General features: G+C 37.9%; 1 protein-coding gene across 1 annotated transcript in view; it reads left to right on the plus strand.

The window, feature by feature from the left end:
* The window catches only part of SGPP1 (sphingosine-1-phosphate phosphatase 1), a 46,604-nt gene extending 22,373 nt beyond the window's left edge, over positions 1–24,231 (plus strand). The window contains exons 2-3 of the mRNA XM_077819502.1: positions 15,404–15,493; positions 17,408–24,231. Coding sequence (XP_077675628.1) covers positions 15,404–15,493; positions 17,408–17,959 — 642 coding nt within the window. The 3' untranslated portion in view covers positions 17,960–24,231. The remainder of the gene's footprint in view (positions 1–15,403; positions 15,494–17,407) is intronic.
* Positions 24,232–24,769: the final 538 nt, after the last annotated feature.

Here is a 24,769-nt window from a genome sequence, read left to right on the forward strand (position 1 = left end):
GGCACAATCCTCTAATTGTCTAGGGCCCTCTGTATCCTATCCCTACCCTCCAGCGTATCTACCTCTCCTTCCAGTTTAGTGTCATCTGCAAACTTGCTGAGGGTGCAATCCACACCATTCTCCAGATCATTTATGAAGATATTGAACAAAACCGGCCCGAGGACCGACCCTTGGGGCACTCCACTTGATACCGGCTGCCAACTAGACATGGAGCCATTGATCACTACCCGTTGAGCCCAACAATCTAGCCAACTTTCTATCCACCTTTATAGTCCATTCATCCAGCCCATACTTCTTTAACTTGCTGGCAAGAATACTGTGGGAGACCGTGTCAAAAGCTTTGCTAAAGTCAAGGAACAACACGTCCACCGCTTTCCCTTCATCCACAGAGCCAGTTATCTCATCATAGAAGGCAATTAGATTAGTCAGGCATGACTTGCCCTTGGTGAATTCATGCTGACTGTTCCTGATCACTTTCCTCTCCTCTAAGTGCTTCAGAATTGATTCCTTGAGGACCTGCTCCATGATTTTCCCAGGAACTGAGGTGAGGCTGACTGGCCTGTAGTTCCCAGGATCCTCCTCCTTCCCTTTTTTAAAGATGGGCACTACATTAGCCTTTTTCCAATCATCCGGGACTCCCCCCAGTCACCATGAGTTTTCAAAGATAATGGCCAGTGGCTCTGCAATCACATCCACCAACTCCTTTAGCACTCTCGTATGCAGCGCATCCGGCCCCATGGACTTGTGCTCGTCCAGCTTTTCTAAATAGTCCCGAACCACTTCTTTCTCCACAGAGGGCTGGTCACCTCCTCCCCACGCTGTGCTGCCCAGTGCAGCAGTCTGGGAGCTGACCTTGTTCGTGAAGACAGAGGCAAAAAAAGCATTGAGTACATTAGCTTTTTCCACATCCTCTGTCACTAGGTTGCCTCCCTCATTCAGTAATGGGCCCACACTTTCCTTGACTTTCTTCTGGTTGCTAACATACCTGAAGAAACCCTTCTTGTTACTCTTAACATCTCTTGCTAGGTGCAATTCCAGGTGTGATTTGGCCTTCCTGATTTCACTCCTGCATCCCCGAGCAATATTTTTATACTCTTCCCTGGTCATTTGTCCAATCTTCTACTTCTTGTAAGCTTCTTTTTTTGTGTTCAAGATCAGCAAGGATTTCACTGTTAAGCCAAGCTGGTCGCCTGCCATATTTACTATTCTTGCTACATTTGGGGATGGTTTGTCCCTGTAACCTCAATATGGATTCTTTAAAATACAGCCAGCTCTCCTGGACTCCTTTCCCCCTCATTTTATTCTCCCAGGGGATCCTGTCCATCAGTTCTCTGAGGGAATCAAAGTCTGCTTTTCTGAAGTCCAGGGTCCGTATTCTGCTTCTCTCCTTTCTTCCCTGTGTCAGGATCCTGAACTCGACCATCTCATGGTCACTGCCTCCCAGGTTCCCATCCACTTTTGCTTCCCCTACTAGTTCTTCCCGGTTTGTGAGCAGCAGGTCAAGAAGAGCTCTGCCCCTAGTTGGTTCCTCCAGCACTTGCACCAGGAAATTGTCCCCTACACTTTCCAAAAACTTCCTGGATTGTCTGTGCACCGCTGTATTGCTCTCCCAGCAGATATCAGGGTGATTGAAGTCTCCCATGAGAACCAGGGCCTGCGATCTAGTAACTTCCGTGAGTTACCGGAAGAAAGCCTTGTCCACCTCATCCCCCTGGTCCGGTGGTCTATAGCAGACTCCCACCACGACATCACCCTTGTTGCTCACGCTTCTAAACTTAATCCAGAGACTCTCAGGTTTTTCTGCAGTTTCATACTTGAGCTCTAAGCAGTCCTACTGCTCCCTTACATACAGTGCAACTCCCCCACCTTTTTTGCCCTGCCTGTCCTTCCTGAACAGTTGATATCCATCCATGACAGTACTCCAGTCATGTGAGTTATCCCACCAAGTCTCTGTTATTCCATCATAATTCTTTGACTGTGCCAGGACTTCCAGTTCTCCCTGCTTGTTTCCAAGGCTTCTTGCATTTGTGTATAGGCACTTGAGATAACTCGCTGATCATCCCTCTTTCTCAGTATGAGGCAGGACCCCTGCCCTCTCGCGTGCTCCTGCTCGTGCTTCCTCCCGGTATCCCACTTCCCCACTTATCTCAGGGCTTTGGTCTCCTTCCCCTGGTGAACCTAGTTTAAAGCTCTCCTCACTAGGTTAGCCAGCCTGCTTGCGAAGATGCTCTTCCCTCTCTTAGTTAGGTGGAGCCCGTCTCTGCCTAGATCTCCTCCTTCTTGGAACACCATCCCATGGTCAAAGAATCCAAAGCCTTCTCTCCGACACCACCTGCGTAGCCATTCATTGACTTCCACGATTCGACGGTCTCTACCCAGGCCTTTTCCTTCCACAGGCAGGATGGACGAGAAGACCACTTGTGCCTCAAACTCCTTTATCCTTCTTCCCATGATGATGTAGATTTTATATTCTGCCACATACCCCTATAAAGATCAGTTCTCAAAGTCATATCTCCTGAAATATTACGGACCTGCCTGCCTGGAGTCTTCTGCATCAGCCTAAGGGTGGTAGATGTCTGAAATTTCAAAGTCCAATCCCGGGCTGCTAGTAGGGAGAGGAGCATGCTTACTTTCTCTCCTCCAGGCCCCTCATCAAGTGGTTGGGAGGAGGGGTGATAGGGTTTCTGGTACTGCTCTGCCTGCAGTCTTGTGGCTGCTGCTATGGAGCTGTCATTTGTACCCTACTCTTTTCTTAGCTTTCTGCCCTTACCCTAGTTTCTGTTGGGGTCCTTCTCCCAAATAAATACTCCAGTTTGTCTGCTTCTCATAATTTCTGTGAGCAGCAGGAAAATGTAAATGACCTGATTCTGAGTTCTTATAAAGAAAAGGAGTACTTGTGGCACCTTAGAGACTAACAGATTTATTTAAGCATAAGCTTTCGTGAGCTGCTGCTCACTTCATCGGATGCATTCAGTGGAAAATACAGTGGGGAGATTTATATACATTAGAGAGCATGAAACAATGGGTGTTACCATACACACTGTAACCAAAGTGATCACTTAAGGTGAGCTATTACCAGCAGGAGAGTGGGGACGGGGACGGAACCTTTTGTAGTGATAATCAAGGTGGGCCATTTTCAGCAGTTGACAAGTTCTTATAGTTTCCTATTAGTGAAAACTGACATGAGTCTGGTCAACTTTTACTCTGTGGTAGCAAAGCTTAGTACAGCAGCCAAGGCATTGGGGCTTTCTGTCTAGACTTAAGAAAATAACTTTCCCTTCGCATCTGAAAGTTTAATTATCTCTGCAATCATAAGCTCTGTAAAAGCTGTCTGAGGGTTTAGCTAGAAGAAACTTCTGATCTTGCCATTTCTGAGGGAGGAGAATACTGTTTCCCTCAACTATTTTGGATACTATGGCCTACTTCTGGGGGATAGAAAAAAGGGGCAAAATGTGAATTTTAATGTGATTAAATGGATTAAAATCAATTTTTTTTTAATTCTCAAACATAGAATTACTGTATACACACAACAAAACTACACTTGGGACCCTGTTCTCATGCTAGAATCCCGGCATTAGAAAGAAGGTTGAAAAAGGCCTAGCTTCTTTAACTGAGAAGGAAGGGAAAATACCTTCTTCTTCTTCTTTTTTTTTTTTTAAAAAGCAGAATTTCCTTTTCACCTATACAGAAAACTGGAGTCTAAGCTAAAAGAAATGGGTGTCTAGAGTCCTCTTTGGAACTCCCCTCCACTAAGGGAGGGGAATTTTCTGACCCTGGGTCATAATCTTCCAAGACCGATTGTCTACTTATGAATGTTTTCAAACAATGATTAAGTGATTAAAAACCTTGGCATTCAGTCAGAAGGGGATGAAGTTCAAGTCCGGCACTTCCAGGGAAATATTTTCTGTGTGAATCCAATCAGAAGCTTGCTAACCTGCTTTAGGGGATGCAATTAAAGCAGAATGGAAATTTCCCAATAAAAACAGGAGGCTTAATATATGATATATGAACATCTAGGGATTTGAAAAGGAAAAATCAGATCTGTAAAGTAAATATTGCCATGCCTTCTTTATCTAAGGAAACAACGATACTTTGGAGCATTTGTTTCTGAGGTCAAATAGATAAGTCTCTGGAGAAATTGCCAGCAGTGGCCAGACATTAGTTTAAACTTTTTTGTCAGCTCTGTTATGACATTCTCATTATACCTAAAAGACAGCATACCTAGAAAATTTAAAGTTGTCATAAGAGAATTCCTCAGCCTCTCTTTTATATTGGATATATTTGTGGATACCCTGAGGTTTTTAACTGGAACTACAATGCCTATGTGCAGAAATCAGACTTCATCTTTGCTTGAGCTCATGGAAGACTGATATCCAGGTGAAACAGTTGCTAGCTTTGAAAAAATTCTTACGAGGAAAGGTGGGGAGGCTTTTTGGGGAGAGTTCTTGTCAGTGGTGGCTTGCTTAGTAGAAAATTGGTCATTACAACCATCCAGACTTTAAGAAAGATTTCAAGACTTATTTAATTAATTTAAAAAAGTTATTTCTATACATCCAATGAAGTGGGCTGTAGCCCACGAAAGCTTATGCTGTAATAAATTTGTTAGTCTCTAAGGTGCCACAAATACTCCTGTTCTTTTTGCAGATACAGACAAACACAGCTGCTACTCTGAAACCTTAATTCAGTTTGTTCAGAAATCCAAATAAAAGATTCTGGATATAAGAAGAAGACAGTAAATAAACACTAGTCTAGTCCATCTGTGGTCTTAAATAGATTTTTCTTTGATTTATTTTCATGGATAACACTAGAAACTGTAAATAGCTACCAATGAGTTTGAACAAATGGAATTCAAAGATGAATGAATAGGAGAATTACTATACCAGTGGCCTTTCCATGGCAGAAAATTTCTTATCTGTTAACTTTTTCTTCTAAATAGCATGTCATCTAATCTGTCATTCATTAATATAATTCCTACACGTAAAAAAATGTTAGCTAAGGTTCCTTAAAGGAAATGACCACTCGCACAAACCCTTAAAACCAAAGAAATGTTAATTATGATATTTGTTTTTAGCCTACCATAACCCCTATTCATCACACTCACCACTTTCACTAACAGACTCCTCCTCTCTTTGAATACCATCTCCAACGTGTTCAATAACAGTACAAACACCTCGTTCCTCAGAATCTCACTGTACTGTGAAACCTTAATTCTGACATCTGCAACATGTAAATGTCTATTGAACATCAGTGCATTGTTGAAGTGTATGATGTGGTGTTTTATCATGGAGAAGTATGTGGTTGGAGTTAAAGTTTTGAGGTGACATTTGTGGTGACATTTTAATTTTAGCATAAGATTAGTTTTTAAAAAATAGAGGGGCCACCTCTGAAAATATTGGATTAAATGACTTGCTCAGCATCATGTAAGAAATCTGTGGTAGAGCTGGAGATGGAACACAGTTCTCTAAGTTCCTAGATCTGTAGTTCTCAAGCTCCTCCCCACAGGCTGCTTGCGACGCAATCGGCACAGAGCTGCAGCCCATGTGACATCCTCAGGGCGATACAGGTAGTACTGGATGTGGCCCACAATGGAGAAGCACTGTCCTAGACCCATGTCTTGACAACACCACTCTAAAGGGGCAAGGGGGAAAGCATAGGATCATGTAATTAAAGATTATCATTCACTGTGTGTCTCGCAGTGCCTTATAGAGGAGGAGATGCAGAGTAGCCCATTTTAAAGAAAGTATAGCCAAGTATGAAGACCTCGTCTAATCTTTCTGCAAGACAGCATGGCCAAATAGATTAAATTGGTTTCTGTTGCCAGCTGTGCCAGAAGTGATCTTGGGAACCTTTCAGCTCTTCACACATTTCCTCTGTGAAAACATTTTGAATGACACTTGTGTACCTCCTGAGGTCCTGCTTAATAAGAAGAGCAATGAAGCACACCGCTGGTTTGTGGATGTAATAAGATTTGAACTCATCATCTCCTGGATGCCAGTGCACGTTTCCATAGGGGAATTTCTCATATGCTGCTCTGGCACTTTCTTATTTAAGGAATCACATATTGAAATTACTGTAATTTTGTGGCTTTACTTTGGCATTTTTCTTTCTACTTAAGTAGAAATTGCTAATACTATGGAAAAGATCCAAGTATCAATCTGTGCCATTATTGGAAAGCTGAGGTCTCTGGGATTCCTGATGAGCTAAAATCCTAAGCATGTTCCCCAAAGACCACTGGAGTACATAAGAGCTCTGATACACATTTTACAAGTCTTAGATTTTGTATGACTCCTAGTACCTGCAATATTCCTGTACAAACAGCTACTGTGGTCTATATTGGACACAGTTCTTAAATTTATACTAAACTTATTAGACTGATATTCTTTTCACTATATAGGAAATGAAACTAATCTTGGAAGTATGCTATGTGTCTTGTGACTGCCTCCCTTTTATTATGGCTTTGTAAAACTGTAATGATTCTTCTCAAACTATAAAAGGAAGCTGCACCCTATTTTGCACAATACAGTGTTTTGCAAATATGTAGTTTAAGAAAAATGTCTTGTCCTTTATGAGTTGTGAAACAGTATACCATCTTAATCTGAGGACTTCAAAACTTTTTTTAAAGAGTTTAAAATTTTGTTTAGTTCTGGACTCTCAGATACAGTAAATACCAGTTAAAATGAAGCATGTTCTTCCTTCCCAATAAGGTAGTGTACAGAATCTTGAAAGATTTTTTCCATGCCACGTGTTCAAGAAAAGCATTGACGTTCATGCTTTAACAAAAACCTTAAAGAAATAAAGAATTAAACCTTAAAGAATTAAATTAAACCACATAAGAGAATATCATAATTTTCCAGGCTTCCTGATGTAAAGGTCAAGGAGAATAGAATAAGTTCAGACTATTTTAGGTTTCTCCCTAACTTTGATGAATGCCAGCATATCACATTTATTTTTATTTTGAGTGGAGTTTCCAGTGCTCCTTGGATCAATGGATAATGTTTTTGTAGTGACTTGATGTTGTCTCATTGTAGGAGTAGGATTTTATATTTGTATTAGAGGTTATAATGGGCAGTTATAATAATGGAGTATGTATTAAATGTATTAAAGTATGATTTGATTATTTTGCTAGCTATTTTTTTTTTAAATAGCAGAAAGGAATGACCCTCTGGGGCATTGGTAAAAATGCATTTGACAGACTGCTAGTGTCTGTACCGAAGTTAAGGCAGGGACAGACCAGAACAGTCCTTATGACTGATTATGGTCACCCTTTTGTTTTAAAATAAGTTATAATGTCTACTGTGGGTTTTTTTATATGTATTACAAATTAGGCCCTTTAGTTAAGTATACTTTTTTTGTTTTGTTTTAAGGTTTAGTAAGTAGGAGACAGAATTTTGTATTGTGTCTATGTTAATGAAATTAAAGGAATGTTGAAGGCCCAGGCTATATTGTGAACTGTTTTAATTACAAAATTTAGTAAGGTTTAATTTACAATGCCTTTTTCGCTTAACATAAAACACTGCTGTTTGTATACTTTTAAAGGTCTTCGTAAAAGACTGTTTGTGTAAATGAAAAATATATGCATTAAAAAAAATAAGGTGTAAAGGCCATTGTTAAAACCAAATGGTCCAAAAAAAAAGGGGTAAAAAAATTTAACAAAACTTATTAACGCTAAAGAACCATCAACATGCGTTCATAATTAACAAAGGGCATATTAACAACCTTGAGATAAAGGCTGGCACTCCTAAAAACAAAACAATTAATTAAATCAAAACTAAAACAGAATGACCCTTTTGGAAGTGTTTTGGAATGTTAACATTAAAAAAATAACACCAATTAAAAAGTAACCGGTCACAAACTAACACAGCAAAATCCATAAACTTTAACGAAAAAAAACCCAACAAAAACTATAAGAACCAGGTGCTTGGCCATGGGACTTTGGGTTTGTTTTGCCATAACTTTAGGAGTATTGGATTGTGACCAACAGAGCCCGGCTCCCCTCTGCAACCAATCTGGCTGGCCACTAAATTAATCCAGACTCTGGACTGGTAACTATAAACATCAACTGGCAGGAGTGTGTGTGTGTGTAACTAAAAAGCAAATGCTAACTGCTGTATTCTCAATAAATGTGGTGTATTGCCTTTTTCCCTGAAAAAGATCCCGTGTCCTTCTTATAAGCATAATATCATCTTCTGTGATCCTAAGGGTTAGCAACAAGAGCAGATGAATTGTTAAGGATCCTAGATTAATGCAGATACCTTTTAGTAAGCAAGCAAACTGGGAGAAATAGAAACTCAGCAGAGTTCTTTCTATAAATCAATAGTATTCAGTTTCCTTCCAGGCAGCTATCTTAAACAATTTGTATTTGATTGTAAACTCAGTATTGCTAACCACAAGTGATGAAAAAATCATGTAAGTTCCTCCAAAATCATGAGCTTATTTTAAATCATGAGATTTTAAAAATGATTATTTTTTTGTCGTCTGGGCTTTGAGCCTTTAGGGTTTGTGTTTTCAAGCTTTTTTTTTTTTTTTTTTTTTTTCCTGCAACCCTGAGAACTAGAAATATTCTCCCCTCCTCCCCTGCACACCCCCCAGTTGGAAGCTGAGCTGCTTATGCAATTTCGTTACTCCAGGAGCTGAGGCTTATATCATGACACAATTGCAGGAGTTGCTAAAATTGGAATTAATGCATTTCATGAGCTATACTCTTAAGTTTAAAAGAAGTCAAGTGTTTGAATCAGCTCTGCCACTAAAGGGAAGAGTTCAGGGTTACTGCTTTCCTAGCTGCCTTGTAGCACTACACCTGTAGCCCCATGGGCAGCTGTGGTGTGAGCTGGCAGTTATGGAGTGGGTACTGTCCCTTCCCCACTGGCCACACACTGTGTCACAGGGAAGGGAAGAGAGTTAACTCCAGCTGCTCTCCCACATATTTCCTGCCAGACTATGGAACTCCTTGGGAGAGCAGGACAGGACCTTGAATGGCTCTGTCTGAAGCTAGGAGAGTACCTAGTGAAGGATGGCTCCCCTTCCCCAGAGAGCCATGCAGATCATAAAAAGGTGCCGGGGAGAGAACAGAAACTGAGAACCCACAATCCGTTATGTTCTCTGATCCTCTGCGGTTAGAGCAGCCTGGGGTCTATGAAGTTTAGAGTTGTCAGATCTCGTTTTAGATATTATCTGGAAAGGATATTTAATTCAATTTCAGTCTCTGGCACCTCATCCCTGTTCAGGGACCCCCTATCACAACAGCCTGCTGTGTATGGGGATAAACTCTTTTTCAGTGGGGTGGCTTCAGAGTTCTGCTTCAAGGGGTTCTATTTCCCCCTACTACTTCATTCCAAAAAAGAAAGAAGGATGACATCTAATATTATGTCTGACATCTCAACAAATTCATCTGTTGCTTCAAATTTCAGGTAGGTACCCTTTCTTCAATAATCCTTTCCAATAAGCCCGTGAATTGATTTGTGACACTTGACTTACAGAAGCTTATTTCCATGTGGCAGTTCATTTGGCTCATAGGAAGTATCTATTTCATGGTCAATGGACTTTGTTACCAATTCAGAAGGCTACCTTTCGGTCTCTCAACAGCTTCAAGCATGTTTAGCAAATGCCTCTCTGAGGTGATAGCATATCTGAGGGGACACGGCCTTCAAGTGTGCCCCTTTCTTGATAATTGGTTGATTCAGTGGGCACACTTCCCAACAGAGAGATTCACATAGTTCTTCAGCTGTTTTCCCATATAGGTCTCACAATCAACTGCAAGAAGTTTATTCCCATCCCTACTCAGAGAAGCAAGGTTGGACTCAGTGTTATCTAAAGTGTATTTTCCTCAAGAGAGGTTTTATACAATAAAACATTTTATTTCAAACCTCTACAGTCAGCCAAAAAAATGCTTGAGAATCTGTCTCACCTTACTAGATCACATGGCAGCGTGTCCTTAGGACTCCATATTCAAGACTCCACCTCCATCCTATTCAGAGGGCTAATATTAATTTATCAACCAATCAGGCGCAGTATGGACTACTGGTAGAAGTACCAAAAGTGCTGCCATCTCCATGTTGGTGGACAGATCTTCAGATCTGTCAAGTTGTTCTATTCCACCCTGCCCCCTTAGATTCACTGTGACAGATGTGTCGAAGCAGGACTGAGGTGCACAGTTGGACAACCTCCAAATACAGGAGGTCTGGGGTTTTGACGTAGTCTCAGTGATATAAATAAATTAGAAATCAGAACTGTTTGTCTAGTTTGCAAGACTTTCCTACCCCTGCTTCGATGCATCACTGTTCAGGTCCTAACAGACAATCCAATTGTGATGCACTATATAAACAGCAAGGAGAGGAGGAAGCATCTGCCCCACTATGGTGGGAAGTGGTTCTTTTGTTGGCATGATGTATTTTTTTTCATTGTGTCAGCCTGATATCCCTTCATTTGCTGGGTGCTCAAAACAGTTTGGCAGATTATCTCAGCAGGAGATAGTCACCCATGAGTGGGAGGTGAAAGACTTGGTTCTGCAAGTATTTCTGAAATAGTGGGTCTCCTCAATAGACTTATTTGGCTGTTAAAATATTTTAAGGATCAAACCTGTAAAATGTGCATAAGTGCATCTGAGTTATTTATGTATCATTAAAGGGATGCTAGCAAAGATTTAATTAGTGTTTCTAGATTGCCTTTAATGTAGTCTTGCTGCAGTAGATGGTTGACTCATGGAATAGATATAGAACATTTTAAAGTGTTCTGGGACATCTCTAATTCTTAGCACTCCTTTGAATAAATATAACTTCTATTTTCCTGCACTACCACCCATTTTTTGAGTAATATGCAGACAATTAATTGTTTAACAAAGTTTGTAAAATCTTCAGACAGGAAACTATGTTCTCTTTTCAACAAAACATTGCAAGGTTCTGTACAAATATTGTGTTTTGTGAGACCCTGGAGAATAGATAACTGATTTTTCCCATTTCACAGATGAGTAAACTCAATATTGTGTAAAACACTTTCTGATCACAATCTGTGACAACTCTTTGGATCTACAAACTCAAACTCCATAAAGTGTGTATGCGAAACCCATACTGCCATATTAATTAAAGTGGTGTCTTTTTTGAAGGGTTAGTGAAATTACTGTTTAAATACTTGGCAGCAGCATAATGTGTTGTAGATTGCAGCATGCATTTTGAATGGAAATGGAGAATCTGTTATGTTTATGACTCGAAGGATGTTGCACCTGCTGGGTGTCCTCGGTCAACCCAAGCTTTTTCTTAAAATGTCAGGTGTTAATCAAGTAAAATATCATACTGTTAGCAAGTTTTTCTCATAGAATAGGTTAGCACTAGTCTCTCTCCTGTCATCGCTACTTTGAAATCAGCAAAACTGATGTGAAGTACCTCTTTGGAGTGCTTTATCACAACAGCAATTTATCAGTGTTGTACCTTGTCACAGGATATTGTATTATAAATAAGTTTCCTAGATCCTAGGAGATCTCCAATGCCACTAAGGATTTGTCATCTTGGATGCATCCTGTTTACCAGTTCCTTGATAACAATTGAATATTAAATACTATTTTTGATTTTAGCAACTCTTAACGTCAAATGAATGTTTACTTGTATTGAATTGTGGAACACTTCTCATGAAGGTATAATTTTTCCAAAAGTACGAACTGAACAAGGAGAGGTCCAGTTATGGGCATAATTTTTGCAGTGTCCAAACTGAAATTTTGAAATGTTCTAAAACCATATTCCATTTCATATATTCAGTTTAAATTGAGTTTGCTTATTTACGGTATACAGTAGAACTTCCGAGTTATGAACACCTTGGGAAAGGAGGAGGTTCGTAACTCTGAACCAAATGTTACGGTGGTTCTTTCAAAAGTTTGCAACTGAATATTGACTTAATACAGCTTTGCAGAACTAGGCAGAAGAAAAATGCTGCTTTCCCTTTATTTTTTAGTAGTTTTCATTTAACACAGTACTGTACTGTGTTTGGGGTTTTTTTTTTTTTTTGGTCTCTTCTGCTGCCTGATTGCATACTTCCGGTTTCAAATGAGGTGTGTGGTTCATACTGAGGTTCCGCTGTAGCTTTTTTAAAGCAGTGATGCCTTCTCTAAAGTACCTCTATTTTTAACACACACACACACCCACCCACCCATGAAGCACTGGCTTAAACTCAAGGATCTGTTGTACGGTCAGCCTTATCTGCTGACTTTGCTGATTAAAATAAATGTTCACCATTTTTGTTAGTCCTTTCCATTAACTTTGATGGGCTTTGGATCCAGTTTTGGGGGGGAGATTCTGTTCTGGCTCATGCATCAGCAGAATTGCTAACTTAGTTTCGATTGCAACATTTTAAATTGTTAATGTGTGAACTTGGAAAGAACCAGCCAGAGTTTCACTTCCCCAGATAAGCTGAGAAGTTAAAATTAAAAAAACAAAACAAAAAAAAACGTTTTTACTAGTAAACTGAGCAGAGTTGATCTGGAACTGTCAAATAAATATGGAACCACACTTTAAAAAAAAAAGTCACTTTTCAGAGAAGAAGCATGCTATATCCATAGTCAATTATTTTATGCTTCTGCCTTGCATAGTTAGTTGCTGTTGGGGAGAAAAAAAGTTTGATTCAATTTCAGGTACAAATGTTGGTCTGTTGTAACAAAATAAGCAATGGGTGTTGGTACTGTAGCTGATATAAGTTTGTCATTTTGCGGATAGATTTTGGAAGATGAGTGATTTTTTCTGTACCTCCTAGAAGAGAGCCAGTAATTAAAAATACAGTCTAAACTTTGTCTGTGCATGACCAGTATAGGTTATGTTATGGTTCTTTAGAAAATAAGGCTTTTCTTCTTTCTATTGTTACTTTCCACAAATAAAAAGTATTGTATGATCAGGTGAAAGATTCTAGCAAGAACTACTTGTAAAAATCTAGGCAGTATTACTACAGGAGAGGAGTAGCTGTTACTGGAGAGTAATGTTATGATATAATGACAGTAATAACAATTTAAACATTTATATTATGGTGGCAAACCAGGTCATGGTCCCATTGTGCTAGGCACAGTATGAACACGCAGAAAATGACAAAAAGCTTGCAGTCTAACAAATAAGAGAATAAGGCCTTGTCTACACTACAAAGTTTTGTCGGCAAAAGTTGCCTTTTGCCGACAAAACAGGAGGTGTACACACTACAAAGCTACTTTTGGTGGAAAAACTCTGCTGTTTTGCCGACAAAACCACCTCGACGAGAGGCATAAAGCTTTTTGCGACAAAGTCAAAGCGACAAAGTGTCAGTATAGACACTGCTGTTTGTTTTGTCGACATGACAGGCTTCCACCAGTATCTCTCAATGCCTGCGGTGACATCCCTGCTCACTGTTTTGATCTCTGCTGCCCTGCATGTATGCACCCCTCCCCTGTCAAAGCTCATGGAAGTATCTGACAGCTGAGTGTGCTGCTCAGTTTGGGGAACAAAGAGCAACTCATTAACCACATCATGCTCCTGTTCTGCCCTGCATTACGAAGAGTGGCAGGCAGACTGCTGCTGGCAGGGGAGGGAAGACATTCCTCAGCATGGAGAGCTCACAGAACTGCTCAGGATACCGCTCTGGGCAGCTGAGGAGGCTGTTGGAGCACGTGGAGGGAATCACAGAACCGCAGGCAGGCAGGCAGAGTAGGTTGCTTCAGGAGAGACTGCTGTGCCGAGCAGAGCCTGGGGCTGACATGGCCTCAGAATAGGTCGGTCAGCCTGCTGTCTCCCCGTCCCAGACACACCACTGTCCTCTCCCTCCCCCACGCCCCCCCTTCAGTTGAAAAGCGGCTGACAATCTACTAGGATGCCCCTAGAAGGATGGCATTGAGAAGCCTGCATCATGTGATGCTGTATCTGCCCCATGAGGCATTGCAAACCCTTCCCAAAGCACCCTACGACCAGTTGCACAGTGGCATAGCTACTCTAGCGCACTGCTCTCTGTGTTGATGGAAGAGCTGCTAGTGTGGATGCACTTTACCAACACAATGAGCTAGTGTGGACATGCAACAGCGGTTTTAATTAAAAAGGCATAACTTTTGCCGGCAAAACTTTGTAGTATAGACAAAGGCTAAGTGGACAGACAAAGGAAAAAAAATAACCAACTGCCTAGCTTGATTATGAGAGAGACCAAAAGCAAAAAGTAATTAGACTTGAATATTAAAATCTGATGCAAACTTCCAAAACAAAGTTGGTTGGGTCTGATGGTAATACTATGTAAATAGTACCCAAAATGTTTTAAACTCTGTCTCTACTGTCAAGAACCCACATCCTTACTCAGAGCCGTCCCTTGGGTAGGGTGAATCAGGGCGACCACTCTGAGCCCTGCGCTTTGGGGGGCCCAGCAGGCCAGTGCGATTGGCCAGCATGGTCGGTCCCGGAAGAGACTAATTGGTCACTTCCACTCCGGGCCTTGCACCTCCCCCTAGGGATGGCCCTCGTCCTTACTGTTACATTATTATAATTTTATTACATATCTTCATAATGTTATAATTTTGTATGATGCTTAATTGATTAAAAATATATGGTCCTGCCCAACAGGGCCTCTACAGTGAATAGAATAGAAAAGCAGACCGAGGAAGAGGGTAGGAAAGAGAGACCAGGGTTAAAATAAATGGATCCATAGAGTAAGGAAGTGATGTAAGCTCTGACCCTTAAGTAAAAACTGAGCCTAAACAGTAAACAGCACCAGCGTCTAAAGCCCTGATGCAGCAAAGCACTTAAGCATGTGTGCGACTTTAGAACTACATAGATGCTTAAAGTTAAGCATGTGATTTAGTTCTATTGACTTTATTAAAGTTGCACACACGCTTAAGTGCTTTGCTGGATCAGGACCGAACTTGTTAGTGGAAAGTAAAAGTTTTTGAAGTTGGCTTTAAAAGAAAAGTTGAGGGCATTTGAGACCTGATTCAAAGGCCATTGAAATCAGTGGAAGCAAGTTTCTTGGGATTTGGGGAGTGGGGAATTATCACCGGAGTGAAAGTCAATTGACAGGAGTTGAGTTGAAGGAGAGGAAGAACAGACTCACTCAAGACGCTTGGAGAGAAAGGGAATGAGGGAGAGATTGTATTGGTAAGGAAACAAACAAGTGAGGCTTTCTTTATGGTAGGGAAAATCGTATGCAATGATTTTGTAGCACCAACATGCTGGAACTCCTTTTTATGGAGATTTAATACATCCTGGAAGCAAGTAATGTTTATGTAAATCAGAGAGCAATGTTCCACTCTCCTCCGTCTGGGCTGTAGGCTTTAGCTAACTTTATTAGAACTGTTTCGTGTACAGTTTAAAATGGTATTTGAAATATGAGATCTGAGTGTGGTGTAGCTATTCATTGCTAAATCATTTTCATGGAGTATATACTTATGGCTTATGATTCTAATACACTCTTTTTTTTTTTCCAGTATCCCCTTATGTATGGTCTGATTCTTGTGATCTGTTGGTGTTCTCTGGTTTGTTTTAGTCGAATTTACATGGGAATGCACTCAATTTTGGTAAGAGAAACACCACACATGAAATCTGTTACTTTACATAATGATGACACCATATAACTGCTTTTATATGCCTCTGTAATATTCAGATATTTAAACTACAGTAAGGTATCTTGTGCATTGTGGTAATCTGAGGGGCTTTTTTTCAGTATATGTTACTGTATGTGGATCCAGTACTCTATTGTTAAATTGAAATGAAAGAAATTGTTTATCATTATATAATTGATTAGAAAATAGAAAAACTATACGGTCTACAAAAATTTTACCTAGTAACTTTATAAGTGTACAGAAAAGGCAGCTGTCCAGAACCCTAGATGCTTTTGACATAATTTTTAAAAATAATTAACTAAAACTAGCAAAATATGTGCCCTTACTAAGAGGTAATAGTTTATTGCTGATTAGATTTGTAACTAAAAACATTTTCACCACACATACTTAAAAACAAAATAAATTGTATAAAGCATTTTTCACATAGTAAGACTGTCTGAAGGACCAATATTATGGTTAAAAATTCTGTATCAAGCTTATTAACTTATATAAATTAGTTACACAATTAAAATTAATTGCCATTCCTGTTTGCAGTTTCAGTGCAGAAGTCAAGGACTAATAGGCAAAGGGACAAAATTGCCCTCTTCCTCTCTGATAGTTCATTCAGAGAAGGGTTGAAGTACTTTGTTAGGGCATGAGGAAAGCTTTTCATGCTCATTCAGCTTTCACTTGATGCTTTTGCAAAGTGCCAAGGTGACAAGTTAAATCTTATTTAAGGGAAGAAGACTTTCACGCTACAGCAACACTGGGAAGAGAGTGTACTTGGTCAGTAGTTTTGTGTTTCCTTGATATTCTGGAAGATATCTGCATGGTCAAAGGGCTTCTCTCTCCCAGCTCCACTGCTGCTTTTCTTCTTGCTACAGTGAAGTCATAATCCTATTTTTGTGACATGCCTTTGTATGGATTAGACTAATACTATGCTGCTTCTGCCTTTGTGTTAACAGTAATGCAGCATGATGATAGCTTTATAGGACCAAAAACGACACACATTGATGAAGTAACCCTTTTTCAAACATACAACTTCGGTAATTCACAAACGTGGTAAACACATTATGAAACGCATCTGGCAGGTCAATTTGTTTCTTAGTCATGATATATTAAAAATTACCCAAGTAGGGCAGTCTCCTTTTTAAAAAAAATTACAAAATACTTTATGGAAGTTTTAAAAAAATAAAGCATATTCAGTACAAGTATAACAATATGTTTGGGACACTGCGGAATCATTTGAATAACAAACTAGTATTCAAATGAATGGATTTTTCCTAACATATATTACAGCTGTGTACCTCTACATACTGTAAAGAGTGGAGATACCAGTACTTTGTTGTTGCAATCCCAGAGGGTACTTGCTAAGGAATTCTGTTGTAGGCCTAGTGGCCATTAGTAATATCTAACTGTGACACTATCTGCTAGTTTTTTTAAAGTTACCAAACTTTGTTGCTGTTTATCCCATTCCTACCTGGCAGTCTTTCACAGTGGGTTTTACCTTTGTCTCATTCTTAGAAGTGCAGATACCAGAACTTGGCAGCTTCAGATGAGGCTTAGGACCACTTACCATCCAGAAACCATCTCTGTTGAATCTTAGGCTCTTTGTACATTGCATTAGAAAAGGAGCAAGTACAATTCCTTCCCCTACTATTAGAACAAAACTAGATACATTGTGAAAGGTAAAACATAAGAAAAAGGAGATTTCAAACATGTGGAAACCTCTCTACCTACAAAGCAACTAAACTATTCTCCATGCTAATGTAAATTACAATCTGAAATGAATTATTGAAATAATTATTTCAAAGTTGGATATGAAATTCTTTATTTTTACTAGGATTTCTATCATACTAAATGATTGTATCTTTTATCTCCTCTCAACAGGATGTTATTGCTGGATTTCTGTATGCTATTCTCATCTTGGTTGTCTTCCATCCAGCTGTGGACCTGATTGATAACTTCAATTTAACTTTCAAGCATGCACCGCTAATTATCATCAGTCTTCATTTAGCCTTGGGGGTTTTCTCTTTCACTCTTGACACCTGGAGCACATCACGAGGAGATACAGCTCAGATTCTGGGTTGCGGTGCTGGAGTTGCTTGTGGATCTCATTTTAATTACATGTTGGGTCTAATGCAAGATCCTTCCCCAGATACATTGCCTTTAATTCCTCCCTCCATCACTGTGACTTTATTTGGAAAAGCCATATTGCGGTTATTGATTGGAGTAGTACTACTGTTGTTAACAAGAATAGTGATGAAGAAAATCACCATCCCACTGGCCTGTAAAATGTTCTCTATACCGTGTGATGATATACGACAAGCAAGGCAGCTCATGGAGGTTGAACTTCCCTATCGCTATATTACATATGGAATGGTTGGGTTTTCTCTCATGTTTTTGGTTCCTTGCCTGTTTCTTTTTATTGGTCTTTCTTGAGGTAGACTTATTAACTTGACAAGGGAAGAAGGGAGGTAGTTGCCTAATGTAAGAAAAGGTGCACTGGTTTGCTATTGGCAGACTTGTGAGCTGTGCTTTAGCAGGGACTTTAACAGCAATACATGACAGGCACTGCATTTAAAGGAAATTGCACATCTTAGGTATAGTGTCAGGCCAAAAGCCAAGAATTGCTCTCCTGAGAAGTGCTATACTCTATAAATGCCATGTCTATTCTTAATGCTGTAATGATGTGTGTGTATACATTCAGTACATATATATGTGTGTATACACGTATGTAGTGAAACATACATCACACTGTACCTGTATACTTCGGCATATTGACAAAGGTGTCTGACAACTGATCAGAAAGTTCCATTTGTGTTCAGTTTAAGTCATTTCATAATAACTTACGAGTTATTGAACAACAAACAGCTATAATGGAATAGCTTACACGTTTTTCTCCATTCTTCCCCAACCTCAGTTGTTTATATAGATGGCGTTTCTAATGGACCAAACTTGCAATGAAATCAGTCTTAAAAACTGAAGTTATTTCCTTCAATCCCTTCCACAAAATAAAATGTTTAGGCTGACATTGGTTTTAGGAATAAATAAAACTGTTAGATTCAGGTACTGTATTTTATGGCTTAATAATTGTGCCTTTCTGTTGCTAAATTAAAAAATGCCATATACTGTGATGTAAAAATATGACAGCTAATTTTATTTTAAGTCATACATAATTAGGCAGATATTTTTAAATGTAGCTGTCCACATATTAGAATGGTTAATTTTAACTATACTGATCACAATTTAGCCTATATTTAAAATTATATAGATGGAATGAGCTGAACAGTGAATCACTAAGCTCAACAGGTTGTGAATGGACAATAATTCCCTTTTGTAGGTATTTTTTATGTGCATTGTCAGTTACCGGTAGAGGATATATTTTTCTGCAAATTGTCTTAACAGTTTATATACTGGACAAGTGTGTCCAATAGTAAGAAATAAATTATAAACAATAACGATGCACACCCTAGATATCCATGGCCTCGTTTGTTTTGTTATTCCAAACTGATTTTAAAAGGGCCACTATTTTTAGAGGTGTACTTAAAAAATCCTCTTATCTTGGCTTTAGAAAAAGTATATAAATTTTTATGCACAAATTGCATATATTGTAGTTCAAGATGTCTTATCACTTTTACCCATACCTAGACAAAATATATAAAGGTCAAAGCAAATTTCATTGTGATCATTCTATAATAAATTAAACTAAGTGTTTGAAGCAAAGACAACAGCATTGTGAATGCATAAACTATTTGTGCATAACGGGGTTGTTTTGAATGGCTTTTAACAGTAATGCACTTTTCAGCTTTATAGCGCCCTCTTTTCTGCTGATAAGTAAGATGCAATCCTTGGAATATCTAATTTTACATGAACCTGTGATTTTAATTTCATTTTGTCCATATGATTGTTTAGGTTCACATGTTGCCTAAGCGATATGTCAGGAGTTGTTATTGCAATGTTGCAGTATTCTGACAAGACAACTTGTGTTGTGTATCCATATTATATGTTCAGGAAGAACCTTAACTTGATTAAAAGCTTTCTGTTTTAGCTTAGCTATTCACTTTAACATATAGTTTTGTAGAGGATAACTTGGAATTGGAACTTTTTGATTTGGAGATATGAACTCCACACTCTATTAATAATATGTATGTTAACAACACTTAGTAAAGGCACTGACTGACTTCCTATCTCTTTCTTATTAGATCAGTCAGTAGATCATTTTATGGTACGCTGACATCTGAAGTTGTGAAAATTGAACTTTTCAGGTGTGCATTGAGAAGGCACTGTTGGTTATGAATGTATTCCACCGATTTCAGTGTGTGAAACCACCAACTTTTTTTAACAGTTGAAGAGGTGTTTAGCTTGCAAAAAAAACTTGGTTAGCTTGTTTCCGTACTTATTTGTCTATTTATGATTTTCTGTCTATTCCTTTATTACAGTGTTGTGGGGTTAATGTGCAGTAGAAGTTAAATCCCATTTCCAAGGTGTTGAGAGAGGGGATTTGGTACTGGTATGGTTCTGGATTTATACTTGGATGTTCTGAGCAAGTAACTCGGGAGAATATATAAAAAGGCATTCTCCTTTAAAGCCCTGCACAGATAATTTGTAGCTAATGTAATATTAAATTGGCCCTGCCAGAGGTAGAAATAATATTTGTAGAATGGTTTCCTTTTCTTTAAATAGCCTGGCTTTACTCTTCTAGTGAAGAATGTTTAAATAGTAGTAGAAAGGGGCAGTTACACAAGAACTGATTGTTCCAAGTAAAAAATTGCACTCGTGGTTTATAGGAACTTGAAATTGAAAGCATGGGATTGTTCTTAAGGCTGAGTTTATAGTTGTACTGCACTGTTATACCATAAATGCAAAAGAAATCTCTGTTGCTGAGAGAGCTCATTGTGTAGTAGATACAAAATCACATGCAGTCATGGTTTCCAGAAGACTAGGAAAAATTGCATTGTAGCTTATTCTACTGTTACTCTATATATTTTGATATTTTGTACATTGCATTTGGTAGTTTTAAAATGTCATTTCTCATGCGCAGAGTAGTTTATTCTACAGGAAAAAGGTACATCCAAATGTCAATTTATATAGCACTTTTACAATCCTGTCCTTAGATCATTGCTGCTTACTCGAGTTTCCATGAAAATGGAATATTAAAACCTTTCTTTCATGTTTCATAAGGGGGTTGGATCATGTGGGTAGTGTAACAGAAGATGCCATGCAATACAGAAAGCAGTATGGGGCAGGGAAAAGAGGTAGAAATGCAAACGTTTAACAGAGTTGAACTTTAAAGAAAGTTCATACGAACATTTGATTGAAAGTCTAATTTTGTTTTGTGGTTATATTTTCTAAATTGATTCTTCCAAATCTGTAATTAACACTTGACAAGTGATATAACTTGAATATTTTCATTGGCCTAAACAGATATTCTATCCCTTTATCATTGGAGTTGAGCATGAAAAACAAAGACTTATAGTTGGAACATCAGCTTGTACCAAAATTAAAAAAATTATATATGCTTTAAAATGATGGTGGGTAGCAGTCTTTTCAGAGTGGGAATACACATGAAAGAATTTGAGGAACTTTTATGAGGTAGTGTGAGAATTTAATTATTCAAATATAACTGTGCTAGAGAGCTTTCTCAATTCTAGATACTATTTCAACTTTTAGGAATATGCTGTTTCTTTAAAGAAGTAGGTCTACATCCTTTACTAAAAGATATTAGAATACTACATTTGAGTTGGGTTTTTTTGGTTACTATATGCAATTTAAATACAACTGAAAATAATGTTAATATAGGGCCTAATTTAGCAAAGAATTTTGCACAAGGCCAAAGAGGCTCTAAAATATTGACTTGTATGTCTGCCTTAAGTATGGAAGCAAGATGAATTTTTTTTCTGACCTGGCACTTAAATAAGACTAATATATGTATTACACTGTCTTTAAAAAAGGAACCCAATCTATTACTTTTTCATGTTTACAGTATAACTGCCACTTTTGCTTGCTAAACCTACATTGATGTTGAGCTGGTTTATTTTATGCAGTCATGCACAAGGCTCTTAAGTGTTTGATCACATTTGTCTTATTACTTAACTTGCTAATAACATTTTTTTTAAAAGTATTTTAAAGGTAAATTGGCAAACCAAAAATAACTTTTGCTTTGTTTTAAGTTTACTTGGACTTTTCCTTTTAGGTACAGCTTTTTCTGAAAGCTATAAAGATGTATTTTAAACATCACATCTCTAAATATACTTTTTTTTTAAACCACAACAGTGTTAATTGTCCAGATTTTAAAAGTTGTCATTTTTTTCTTTTTTGCTGTTACATTTTAAATTTGCTTCTGTGTTTTTGTTACTTATTTCCTGGTTTTGTGTCCCAGAGAGGGTCCTATACTATTTGTAAGCAAATGCAAACATTCTATTACCTATGTAAAGATTTTGTCATTTTGAACTTGTAAATATTTAAGGGCTGTTTGTGGCTCAAGTCATGAGAACAAGTCATGCATGCTGTAAGTAAATTCATCTGTTGTGCTAAAAGTGGTTTTATCTCAGTATTTGCTTTCTAAATACGAAAGACAGGCAAGATTTTTAATGCAAATATTTTAAAGTATTAGTAATCAGAACGTGGGAGGACATAGATGCCCAGCTCCCATTAACTTTGTTGGGAGTTTTAAATCCAAGCCCTTGTGTCCTGAGCGGAAAATTTACCTTTAAAGGCTTGACGCTGCTGTAGTATGCAGACATGCATCATTGTGCATGTGGAGTAGCTAACCTTATAAGATACAAAAATAACATACTCATTTTTGAGAACTGGGTGATTACTCTTTATAGAATAACATATAGGACTCAGTCCAATTTCACAGCTGTCTCTTTTTTTCATTTTAATTGTTTTCTTTACCTGGTACTAGTACTACATTTGCAAAAGTGCATTAAAGCATTCCCCTTTGTATTATAATTATGATGATGAGGGACAAGATCCCAGAGTAATACATAAAGCAGGAGAATTAATATACTGGGAAACTTCAACATGTCAAGGTCTATGTACTCTATTCAGTTCTTTTAATGGTAGAGTGTTTTGCCTTGTGAGCTTCACTGAAATATTTTAGAGTGACTTTGAGGCAATTGAAAGAAAATTGGTCTTTCTTACGGCCTTGCATTCCTGTCAGGAAGGCTCCTTGAATGATTTGCATCACTTCTTTATTCAGAAACAGCTGACAAAAGCTTAATTGGTCACTGCATTTTTGGCATAAATAGCTGATCTTGTTCAGAATTTACTCTGGATGTATTTATCATTATATAATTTCAGATAATTTGCATTTGTTAACTTTATACAGTGCTTCCTTCTGAATGAAAAGGAATAAAAACACCTTAACTTGGAAAATAAAATCAGATTAGGCAAAGTAGCACTTAGTACTGGTGAATTATTGTCTTTAAATTGCAAATATGACATGCTAGAGCCAATTCCAAGCTGGAAACTATTTTGGAAATTTGCAGCTACTGACCAATGAAGACTGGTTTTATAAAACAATCATTCAGTGATAATGGTTACAAAATATAAATTTGGCTCTTTCAGTAGCCATTGTAAAATTTCATAGGTGTACTGGTCGGCCACCAGTAACACGGAAGAATTTAAAACACACACATTGGGATTTGAAAACTTTTCTTTGGTACATTCAGTTTTGATCCGGAAATAAACTAGATGTGGGTGGGAGAACTCACCAAAACAAATTGATAGCAAATTTGTGTTTACAGTATATAGGCAGCCTAATTAATAGTTACTTCTTGCAAGATCCATGAAGAACAGAACATATTTAAAATTTAAATGGGAAAATTTACTTTAAAGCTATTTATTTTTCATTGCAAATAAGGGCTTTATTAAGTTAGAGGGTTTTAGTAGTACTTGATTTTTCTGTTATTTAATTTTATAGTTACTTTTCTTTTGGTTTTGAAAGTCTCATGAATGTCAAGGTTAGTATTACTGAAATAGATGCCAGGTTTCATTACTTCATTCAAATTGCCCCAAAACAGCTTAACTGAAATTAGGTAACTTTGAGAAACAAAGAAGCCCAAGTCCAAAACAAAACAATAAAACCCACCACCTTATAAACAAAAACACAACCAAACAAAAAACCTCTAAAGAATAAAAACTCATAGGCATATTTTGGACCAAATTTTGGTGTACGTGAATGTGATGTCAGAATTTGGCCTATACTTGAGTTTATGGGATCTGTAGTATACTGCAGCTGAAATAGGAATTTCACAGAATAAGATACATATAGGAGTGTAATCATTTATCTGTTGTTTTCTCCCATTAACATTGTGGTGTTCATTAATGAAAGCAAATATTCAATATAAAATATTTTATAGACTTTCTTCATTTTGTGAGGCTGCCAGCAAACTCTTTCAGTAAACAATAATATATTTTTAAACTGTTGCCAGCCTCTCAACATCTTGGAGAGAACTAAAAAAAGCAAAGAAACCCAAACTTGCTAGCACAAGTCCTGAATTATTTGCAAGATCACATAATGGTTACTGTATGATAGTGTACAACCTGACATTTAAAGATAAAAAGAACTGTTCCGGTATTTCTTACATTATGGTTAATGCTTTTGCACTCATTGTATACTCTCCACAGTTGTCAGAATTAAAATTTAATCTTTAACTGATAACGGAAACAATATTTGTAACTCCATCTGCAATGATTGGATAATAAATTACTGTTGGAATCAAATGTTTGGTCATTTCTGCTTCCCACGTTAGAAGGGATATGTGATTGGATGCCTAATGTTAGGGTAAATTGTTGGCTTGAGAAAACCTACATATATTTAGCTCTTCATATAGTAAAAGTCATTAGGATGACATTAATGTGTGGCATTTTCACATTTAACTTTTGAATCCTTCTGAAAACAACATGTTGACAAGATTTTTACTGTCTGATACAGTTATGTGGCATTTTGTCAGTGTCTCATACCCTAAATGGGAAGCCAAATCATTGATCAAATTAGATAAAATATTTTATTGCTGAGAACTATAGGTCCTATCTTCTTTACCACCTTCCCCATTCCTTACCCTTTCTTGTTCACAGAAGCATGCTCCTGCTCCACAGTATCTGATAGAAATTTGCTTTCTAGAAAATGAATCAAAGCAGGCACACAAAGAAGCAAAATGTCTGATACAACCCACTGGTTTGAGGTGTATGTGTTAATTATTTATACTACTGTAGCACCAAGGAGCTTTATTCATAGACCAG

Source organism: Eretmochelys imbricata, chromosome 6 (assembly GCF_965152235.1).
Source record: "Eretmochelys imbricata isolate rEreImb1 chromosome 6, rEreImb1.hap1, whole genome shotgun sequence".
Lineage (NCBI taxonomy): Eukaryota > Metazoa > Chordata > Testudines > Cheloniidae > Eretmochelys > Eretmochelys imbricata.